This window comes from Cottoperca gobio, chromosome 20 (assembly GCF_900634415.1).
Source record: "Cottoperca gobio chromosome 20, fCotGob3.1, whole genome shotgun sequence".
Taxonomy (NCBI): domain Eukaryota; kingdom Metazoa; phylum Chordata; class Actinopteri; order Perciformes; family Bovichtidae; genus Cottoperca; species Cottoperca gobio.
The window spans coordinates 4,119,468-4,130,179 of NC_041374.1; the positions used below are offsets into that span (position 1 = coordinate 4,119,468).

The following is a 10,712-nucleotide window of genomic DNA, read 5'->3' on the forward strand; positions in this document are numbered from 1 at the left end:
AAACATATTTATCTATCTAGTTATATCTCGGTGAATATACATACATTTCAAGCACTACTCAGTGAGTTTTATTATAACTTCTATAATTGACCTCTTCTGGTGATTTTACTACGACCAAGACGTAACAAAATATACAACAACAAACAAAGGTCTACAGCATATTAGCAGTGGAGAACTATCCGATCATTTACTTACTACAATGTGAATGTTGTGCATTCAGCTGAATGTACTTTAAGTACCACAATTAGAAGAACTTGTTGAGCAGTTATTGTTTACTATATATGCTGTTGGGTAGTTTAATCTGGGACAATGCAACATATTCTATAAAATCTTAATCTGTAAAATCACTAGCAAACGTCTAGATAAACGTAGTGGAGTTAGTATAAGAGTTGACTTGCACCTCTCTTTCCTGAAGCTAGAAATCAGATAAAACCTGTACATGTGTATCCCCGGGCTGCACAATCAGTAATATTGACTAAAGCGAAACCCTGAGTGAATTCTTTAGAACAAACGGAGAGGAGGATTTATTGCTCGGTTGTAAAGAGTTATTACTTGACAAACCGCTGTACAGTCCGAGAGAAGAAATAACCCTCGAGTTTAAATTGATTGATACATTCTGTTTTATTCTCACACGTACGCCGACAGAACAACAAACACAGAAAGTGAAACATGAAAAAATATATGTATTTCATAAAATTGTTTTTTCTTTTTAAAAAGTGGAGCAGAGAGGAAGCTTTAAAGAAGAACACCGCTCAATCTATGTAACCTGCAGTGTGGAGTCAATTTCTCTTAATAACATTATCGATGCACAAAGATTGAGAGACTTGAGCGATGTGCGACATCGAGGAAATAAATAAACAAGGAGAAGTGGAGCCAATCTTGGTAAAAGAAAGAAAGAAAAGGCACTTGTCCTCAGCTTTGCGTTTCAATTCCAACCATATGTATTTTTAAAGCCGGTCCGCGACGTCGGAGTATTTAATCGGGTCATTTTTAGCAACTGAAAGTCATATTACATAGATATTACATTTCAAATAGATCAATTTAGAGATCCAGGATTTCATTCAAGGTCTTCACAGAAGATTCATAAATAACCCTGTGGCAGGAAGGGACAAAAGGATTAGTCATTACAGCTCATATACAACAATAAAAGAAATCAATGAATTTATTTATTTATTTACAGATTATCTAAAGAAAGCATCAGAAATATCTTATTTCCTTCCACTAACCTCTGGATGTCTCTGCTGTCTGCAGATGTGACTGCGTGTTTGTGAAGCTGCTGCTGGACAGACGTGGCGGCGATCTTTAAACTCGGTTTAGAGTGTCCGGCTGAAAGTGTGACATTTAACAAAAAGAAAAACATTTAATAAACTTTTGGTTTTTTTTAAAACCAGGAAAAAAAACTCAAACTCTAAATTCTGATCACGTAAAGTCACCGTGTCTGATGACGGACAAGATGTGCAGGATGCCGGCCAGTTCATTCAGACTGTTGAGGGCCTCAGAGTCGAAAGAGGAGCTGACTTCTGTCAAAAATGCCCTAAAAATAACAAAAAAAAGTTTAGTTTTAGTTTAAGCAAATGTATTAAAACTAACTCACATGACAGACTAAGCATGTTCAGTCGGTCCTGGTAGGATTTGAAGTGTAAGTAAGAGAAAGTGGATGGAAGATATTTACCTGGTAAGAGAGGGTAGTTTGAGGATGACAGAAAGTAGGACGCTGGACAGAGGAGGCATGTCCTCCACCGACTCTGGCGTGATCACCTCTTCAGGATGGGTAATCTGTAAAAATAAAAAAATAAGAGCATAGCAGCGTTCATTCATCACTCCCTGAATTAAACTGCTTAAGAACATAATCGCTCATCACGGCCAGGACGTGTGGGATATATCGGTGAAAGACAAATGCTCCGGCAGGTAGTTCATACCTTCTGAAGCAAATGTCTCTTCTCCACGATGATGACGGCAAAAAGAGTAGAGAAGACGCTGCTGAGAGGGGCTTTGTCCCAGGTCTGCACTACCTGGAGGAAGTCTGTCAGGCCGGGACGGGCCGACTGACACAGCTGAAGTCGGGGCACAGAGATGGAGAGTAACGCAAGAAATAAAATAATACAAAAGTCTAAAATGCTAAATATCGAGAAAAACGAAATTCCAATGCAAAGTTTGACAACCGTGTTCCTGCTGTATTAGTGTGGGGTACAGTTTATCAACACACTAGGGGTTCAAATGTCAACATACCTGTTTCCCTTCCTCTGGTTCCTTCCTGAGGCGGCGAGCCAACAGCTCGATGATCTTCTGGAAGATGTTGGCCACCACACCCAGAACTGACAGCAGCGGCATCTTCCTCATTTCCCTCAGCCTGCTTGTTGTCCCCAGGTGCATAGCTGTCTGCCACCTCCTTCAAAATCAGCAGCACTGCAGGAATACACAGGTAGCCTGCCTCTGGAAACACAAACACATTGTTTGGTAAAGAACATGATGCAACAGGACTATTTGTTAGTGAGCTTCTGTTACATGTTGCAGTGGACCAGTACCTTTGCTGTATTATTCCCTTAAGATGTATGAAACACTCACCTGAGAGGAGGGTGAGCGAGCACAAGTGGAGGATGTGACCCTTGAACGTCTCGTCGCCCAAACCGACAAGTAAAACGTCTCGGCACACAGTCAGGAAACTCTGGTGAAATGCAGCATCATCACGATGAGGAAGGAAACGTTCAACACTCAGAAAAAGAACAATTAATTAAAATCAATCTCAGTCTTAAGGGGAGCTACATTTGAGTCGAACGTTAATACTGCTGGCTGGTGGCCTTTAGAAGCTGCCAACGACCCGCCCCCTCCACATGAATAAGAACGCCACTGAAACAGGGTTACTTTCAATATGTGAACGCAGCAGTCATGTGGCGACAGGCTGGAGAATAATGGCACAAATAAAGAAAAGATAATCCCATTTCAGAATGAGCACGTACATGAGTGCGTGTGTGTGAGTGTGTGTGTGTGTGTGTGTGTGTGTGTGTGCGTGTGCGTGTGAGTGGAGTGGAGCAGAACAATCTATGAGGGGTCTAAATTCACCGAGCAGAACTGAAAGTCCTGGAAGCAGGAGGCAAGAAGGCTCCACAAAACTTAATGTTCTGGATAACTGTGTGTTTTTCATGGACAGCCTCGGTACAGGCTATGTACTGGAGTGAAAATGAGCAAGACAACAATCTAAACTTGTCCTCGTATAACCCTCGTAGTAGCTGCACGGCTATGTTCTGTATCAATAGGCATCTCAAACATTCTGAATGTCTTATACTGAGAGCCCTTGGGTATTTATTTGAGGATAAGTGTTGCTATAATGACCAAACAATCATTTACTTCATCACAAAATAAAAAACACATTTTCCATGTGCAGCTGTAATATTCCGTTATGAAAATGTACCCACCTAAATCACACATTTGTGTCCCAGCTCCCTTTACGGATACCACACACACACACACACACACACACACACACACACACACACACACACACACACACACAGTCCCTATTTGCCGAAATTAAATGCCGGTGCTTACTGCAACCCTGCGTATCGTTTGAGCTTCACTAATTAGAGTCGGGCAAGGCTTAATGGGCACTTAGAATATGGCCGACACATATTTGTTTGGGCTCAATTAATTCTTAGTTCTAGTCGAAAGTCCTCGACTGAAAACACGCAGGTTTGCTTTTGGAAGCTATATGTTTACATTAGTAATAATAGAGCTCACCTCAGTTATCTGTGCAGCTAGTGGCTGCGACTTCTCCTCCTCCTGCTCCTCCTCCTCATCTTCGTTGGTACGTTTAGTCAGGAAGGGCAGCACCCTCTCAGCCACCCACGATGCCACATGCTCCAGAGAGAGCAGGTGCTCTCGACCCTCAGAGTACTGGGAAAGAAGCATAAGGGTTTCATTCTATTCACTTTTTGACTTGTATATTTAGTTTTTCCTTTTTTTGTAAACATCTGGAGACTACCGTTACCACTGAGGCCTGTGAGCAGAAAGTAACGCACATCTGGGAACACTATTAGCTCTCTTCCCTGCCTCAACACGTACTGTAGGACACTAACGATTCTTTACTTTATCGATTACACGATTTATCATTTGGTCTATAAAATCAAAGAATTATGGAGTGACATCATCAAAGTTGTCAGTCAGTTTGCCATTCGCGTTGTTGAAGCGAGTACGTACGTACGTACGGCCACGTACGTGTGCCGAATGAGAAACTCACACTTTGTTGCAGATGTGCACCGAGGCGGCCGTGGTACATGAAGACTTTCAGTGCGGTCTCCACACTGGGACGTTTGGAATCTTTAGTGGTGGAGCTGAGATGAGTGTACAGCTCCGACTGTTGAGACAAATATCACACGTCAGGAGAAAACGGCTTCTCATAAATAAATATGTTTATCTTGTGCGTTTAAATGTCATTCAGCAGGAAACACACACACAGAATACTGATGGATGGAATCCAACATACTCTCCAGTTTGCTAGAACTGTATGGAGCTGCGTCAGCGGTTTCTGACCCAGAGACAGAACTTTCTCCCGTGTTGAAGTGTGGCTGAACAGGTACTCCAGGTACGCCAGGGCCAGGTCTGGTTTGGCCTCCACCGTCTCCTGGATACGCACCTTCCGTTTGGTGTTCGCGCCGTCCTGAAAGCGAGCGGAAGACCACTTTTACAAAAGAGCAACAACGGACGTTTGTTTGGATTTAATCTCGCTCTCCTTTTTTCATAGAAATCTGAGAAACCAAACAATACACTAATTCCAGCCCCTCTGCCGTCGTATGGACTGACCCCTCGCTGGGGCAGAGCCTCGGTGAGCCAGTCGGTGACGAGTTCCAGGATGTCGGCAGCCATGCCCCAGCTGCACATGCAGTCTAACAGCTGGCTATACTGTGTTGGCCCTGCTCCCGGCTCCATCCTCCTCAGTCTGGACAGGATGCCACAGCTGGGATCAAGAGGAGGGGGGGGGGGCGGGGGGGGACACAGGTTAGACAGCAAAACAGAAAAGCCAAGTAAGATGGAGGCAGACAGAGGTTATTGCTTACCTGAATGTTGGAACTGCGGCGGGGGGCATTAAGGAGGCCAGTTGTATGAGAGGAACGGTACATCTCTCATCCTGGATAAACAATTATTTTTTAAATCAAGAAGGTTTTACAGAAATACTTGTTCGTGGAAGAAACACTGAAAGTAAAAATACAAACAATAAGTACGTCAAAGGCCTGGAAATACTTGGCCTAAGACATTTCCAAACTTGGCTAGAGTGTACTTCTGGGCCTCTTCATTTTGTTTCAGGGCCTTCTCGACACTTCTCCACAGGATGACGACGACCTCCAGCAGACTGGACACGACAGCCGTGTCTTTCCCCAGCAGAGCTTCAGCCTGATGAGATCAAACTCAAATTCAAAACGCACAATTTCAACTCTTGTATACTATTGCATGTTATCTGACGAAGGTTTGGAGGCTACCTTCTCAAAAAAGACTTTAAGACGACAGAGATGAAAGGATTAGTGGATTCATCGATCGACCCTGAAACTACTCTTGATAATGGATTTAAACTGCCAGCTGCAGGTTACAGCTTCTTAAATGTGAGATGTGTCTGTGTTTCTGTGTTTCTGTGTCTGGAAATATTGAGAAAGGCAAAGAAAACATTAAAAAAAAAGAATCCAAACTCAAACTTGTTCTGTCTTACGGCGCTGTTCTCCTTGTTGCTGTCGTTAGTCTCGGACAGGTCACAGTCAGTCTGGATACAGCTGTTTATAACACGGCGAATGGCGAACATCAGCTTTACTGGAAGAGAAGAAGAAAAACAATGGATGGATGTACTACAAATGCAACACCCTAAATAATTGCTATTCTTTAATGAGGCTTCTGCCATCTACAAACTGCACCTACTTATGTTGGTGGGGGCTGTGTGTTTGTGGGCGTGCTGGTAGAACTTCCTGGCAGCCATGGGGTTCATCTGGATGAGCGTGATGCACCGACAGCACCACTCCCTGTCCGACTCGTTGACGGGGAAGAAGGACTTGAAGAGCAGATTCACAATGCGCTTGGACACCGAATGGGAATCGATGGCAAGACGGGCCAGCAGGTGGTCCATGTTGCACACGTCCCAAAACTGGGGAGCGACACACAAGAGAAAATGCAGTTTCGTTTTACACCTGGCAACAAGTTGCATCTTATAAGTGGATTGTGTCTCAATGCAATTTGGCTGAATAACAACTGGATCTGTACCAAGCACTTAAATTAACTTCAGGCTCAGAAGTTTATGACTGAAGCAGCCGGCCAACCTTTTTGATTTGTGAGAACTTACTTGTTGGATTTAAACATAGAAGTTTATTTTACATCCGTCTAGACTCTGGACAGCCTCTGTATCTATTTTAGAGATGGATCGTGCATTTTTGTTCCAATAAAATGTCAAACATTGATTATGTGTGGAATGTATCCTTCCCAGAGTCTTGATTATTAATGTTGTTCATAATTAGATATTCTGACCTTTTATTTTATGTTAAGGCCTAAAAAAATATTTTTCTTTTATCCTATTGTTGTTATTATTATTTATTTTTGCTTTTATCCTTCTCCCATACCATATTTTTAAGTATTTATGATATGAAGGGTGCACTGGAATATGACAAGTCATTAAAAATAATGGGCTTCATTTACTCTCAATATGGAGACTCTGCAATTATCTGTGTTACATGTTTTGTTGTTGTTTGTACTATAACGCTGCCGTGTTGAATTGGTAAAAACAAATAAATAAGTGGTCTACTAATTTCCTCTATAATTGAAACAAGCACAGACAAACACATTTAAAAATAATGTGATAATCACAGAAGACAAAATCAGGCTGTGAAGTGTTTTTTTCCCAACAATGTATAAAGCCCCCCCCCCCCCCCACTCACACACACACACACACACACACACACACACACACACACACACACACACACACACACACACACACACACACACACACACACACACACACACACACACACACACACACACACACACAGTACCTTGGCAGCACGCACGGCCTTGACCTTGATGAGCATGTCCAGGAAAGCTGTGCGGACTTTCTCCGAGTTGTCATGGAGGCTGTATTTGAGCGTAGGGAGGAGTTTTTCCAATATTGGATGGCTGAGATCGTTGTCCAAGACAATAGTCAGACACTGGGGAACACATCACACAAACCACAAGCCATTAAATATCCTGTTCACTGCCAATAAAATCAGTCGTTCTAATTATGTCTGCAGTGACGGGAATGCAGTTTGTTAAACATGCTCTCAGCTTAGATCCCGGATAACATTTCCTAGTAGTAATCTAACTCTCCCTGAGGCTCCTTGTGTCCACATTTTACAGCACAGTATACATCAGGACAGAGAAAACCGTATTTCCTACCTTTAAGACTGAGCACCGGACATCAGGGGAGCTGGTGTCAACCGCCAGCTCCATCACCAGCTTCTTCAGGAAGTCTGTGATGATTGTGGGAGGAAGGAGCTCCCAGCACTTAGCCAGGATCTTACAGACTCCCAGGGTAGCAGTGGAGCGTACAGTGGGATGAGGGTCATCAAGGAGGGTCTGAGGATGAGATGAGGTTCATGTTCAGATTATCAAAAGGTCCATCAATGAACTTTGATTGTATTTTTTATCATTTTTAAGGTCAGTATCTGTGCGTTGTGGTTTCACGGCATCGGTGAGGACTGAACTCACCATCGCTGTGTCCAGCTGCTTTTGAATGGCTTCATCTATGTTCTTGTTGTTGTGTTCCACGTCATGGACCGGGAAGGCCTCAGTGAAAAGCAAAGTGGCATTTGCACGCACCTCAAAGTTTGGAGCCTGAAGCAAGCAAACAGAAACACTAGAATACAATACTAAAAAAAACTAAAAAGTATGAATGTAGTTAGAAATCTGAATCCGTACACTTAAAGCTTTCCAAAGAATGGGCTTGTAGAGGTCACAGAGCATCTTGTCCACCTTGTTACAGCCCTTCCTCGAGTGGAAATAACTCACGATCTGCGATGTGAGAGCAAGGAGATCAGATACACGGAGTGTACTGTGCATATCGTGACTGAAAATGCTGCGGGAACTTCTTAAAGAAGCTAGTCTACCTGTCGGACTTTGGCATGGACGGGAGATGCTCTGTGAAGGAAAATCGCATTCTGCATAAAATCCTGAAGGCACGAGCTCTCAATCTTCTCCAGGAAGTCCCCGCTAGCCTTTTTCCATGCTCTGAAGTAGATCTCTGCAATATGAAGAGTCATCGTCCTGCACAGAAGCATTTAGTAGTAAATAACGTGCAGATAAAATGGACTGCTTTCAAACAGAATAAAGTAAAAGCGTCTTACTTGCTATAAAACTCCAGCTGGTTTTTGATGGTGCCGTGAATAAGCCAGATGAAGTTGATGTTCCAGCTGAAGAGAAACACCAGGAATCGCTTTCCCTGTGACAATATATATATATATATATATATATATATATATATATATATATATATATACATACACACACACATCGTCAGGCCGACGGCTCAAAGACAAAACCACAACAACGAGAAACAAAACAGAGACTCAAACACACACAGAGGCTGAATATCTCTCTACTCACATCATCGTTCCGCATGTAAATAGGACGATGAAAGCACTGAAGCAACAAGTCGATTATAGGCTTGTTGTCTTCCGATGTGTAGTCCAGACTCAAAAGCACATCGTGGAGACTCCAGACTCTCTGGATCTCAACGCCCTGACAACACAGAAGTTTCAAAATACAACAGAAACTACTAGAACTGGAAATAGAGCTTAATGATGAGAACTTTAAGGCCTCAGCGGACCCCATAGTGATCGATTTGACATATACTGACTGGTTTCTTCAAAATGAAGCTCTTCTGCAGAGAGATGAGGAACGCAGTGTGACCAAACTGTTCTTTCTTCTTCAGCCCCTTCTTCCACCAGGCCTCGCACAGTTTGTGGATATGGAGCTGCAGAGGAGCCTCGGAGACAGGCAGCGCTACCAGAACCTCTGAGGGATAGACATGAACATCATCATGGAGTGAAAACAACCATCTACCTGAAGACATCAATTTAGCAGAGAGGAACATTAGCGAGGACACTGACTGTGAAGACTGTGGACAACTTTCAGAAGGGCATTGTAGGTGTCACCGTCTTGTAGGACCATTAAGGACACAGCAGCCACTAGTGTCACGCCATCCACAACAGCAGTGACATGTTTCTGAAAGAATAATACAAATAAAAGTGGATGTTAACAAAAAACATGTATTTTGATAGTTAAATACAAATCTAAGTAGCTACAGAGTTACACATTGTAATGCCATTTCTGGTAAGCTCACAGGGTCTGCAGCTGACTCCACTTCCATGCCCTCCTCCGAGCGCTCAGGAGGTAACTCCTGCACGACATCCTGAAGGAGTGAAGCCAGTTTTCCCCACAGAGTCTGCCTCTGGTCTCTGTGCATCTCCTGCACCACCTCCTCCACATCGAAAGGCTCCGCTTTGTCCTTCTGCTCAGCGACACAGACAGGAGCGGGACAGAAACAACTTGAGACACATACAGGATAGACACACGGACAGCTATGAAAATACTAAACATTCCCAGTAATAGATGAATAATAGAGAATAAATGTGTTCCGCTTTGATAACCAGTTATCGAGTGAAATACCAAACTTTGGCATACATGACAATTAATTAACCAATGATCAAAAAAACAAGATTAGCAGAACCTGTCAGATGTAATACAATAAGAAGCTAATTTCCAACGTGATATTCCAAAAATGATATACATTTCAAATTCCCAAATAGTACCTGTACTAGTTCACAGTTGCTAACTGCAGTATACAATTTGTATTTTATTTTTCCTGCATGCTAAAAACTAATGCAGCTTATAAAGGTTGTAATGTTTTTTGATTGAAAGACAACAGTTTTAGTGGCGTTTGTTCAACTTTGATCTCATTTAAGTCTGTAGTGTGTAGTTTTTGTCAAGTATTAGCTTAGTTTTAACACTTAATATACCTGAGACACATCCAGCAGATTTCTGAAGGCTTTATATTTCACGTTACAAGAAGTTACTCACATGAAGCTGGATAAAGCGAAGGAAGTCCTCCACATTTTCCTTACAGACGGACTCTAAAAACGCCTCTCGCTTTGACATGTTTTCGGTTTCCAAGCGATGTGACTATTCCCAGTAAACCTGCGGTGAAAAACACAGTAACGTTAACGACTGTAGCTAGCGTTAGCATTTCATTTTGGCTAACCTAGCTGACTAACGTTCCGTTAACGGTACTGTAGCAAGATCAAAACAAATGGCAGCCAGTTTGTCGTTAGCGTTAACAGTCTTATTGGCGGACGTTAATGCTACTCTTTTCATTTGTACATATAGTGTAGAGTAGTATAATCATGGAAGTATGAAATATAAAGCAATAGCTTCAACAGTTACCGTTTTTATTTATAATTATGTGAGCCGACAACCGCTGGATGACAGCCTTCCATAACAAACCAAGCCCGCGCAAATTTGGATAATTTACGTCATGACGTTGTGCGTGCACTTTTGACGCCGACGTAATTTTGTCGTTTTCTTCTTCTACCACTTGATGGCAACAAATCACTGCATATATCTTACAGTGTGGCGTCTCTACCAAGATCTGTAGGTCTATATGTATTTATTCTGTAGGAAATCTCCATAATCGATTACATTCCTCA

General features: G+C 42.6%; 1 protein-coding gene across 1 annotated transcript; it reads right to left on the reverse strand.

Annotated features, from left to right (window-relative positions):
• Positions 1-596: 596 nt before the first annotated feature.
• On the reverse strand, positions 597-10,164 carry ncapg2 (non-SMC condensin II complex, subunit G2). The gene is given in 28 exon segments (XM_029457260.1): positions 597-1,093; positions 1,227-1,326; positions 1,434-1,534; positions 1,673-1,776; positions 1,920-2,054; positions 2,230-2,316; positions 2,318-2,433; positions 2,566-2,665; positions 3,736-3,891; positions 4,235-4,351; positions 4,481-4,654; positions 4,798-4,951; positions 5,052-5,122; positions 5,217-5,240; positions 5,242-5,385; positions 5,696-5,793; positions 5,899-6,121; positions 7,023-7,175; positions 7,405-7,584; positions 7,717-7,842; positions 7,927-8,019; positions 8,115-8,271; positions 8,352-8,446; positions 8,611-8,745; positions 8,864-9,021; positions 9,117-9,231; positions 9,350-9,517; positions 10,087-10,164. Coding segments are annotated over 28 exon segments (3,414 nt in total). The 3' UTR covers positions 597-1,041.
• Positions 10,165-10,712: the final 548 nt, after the last annotated feature.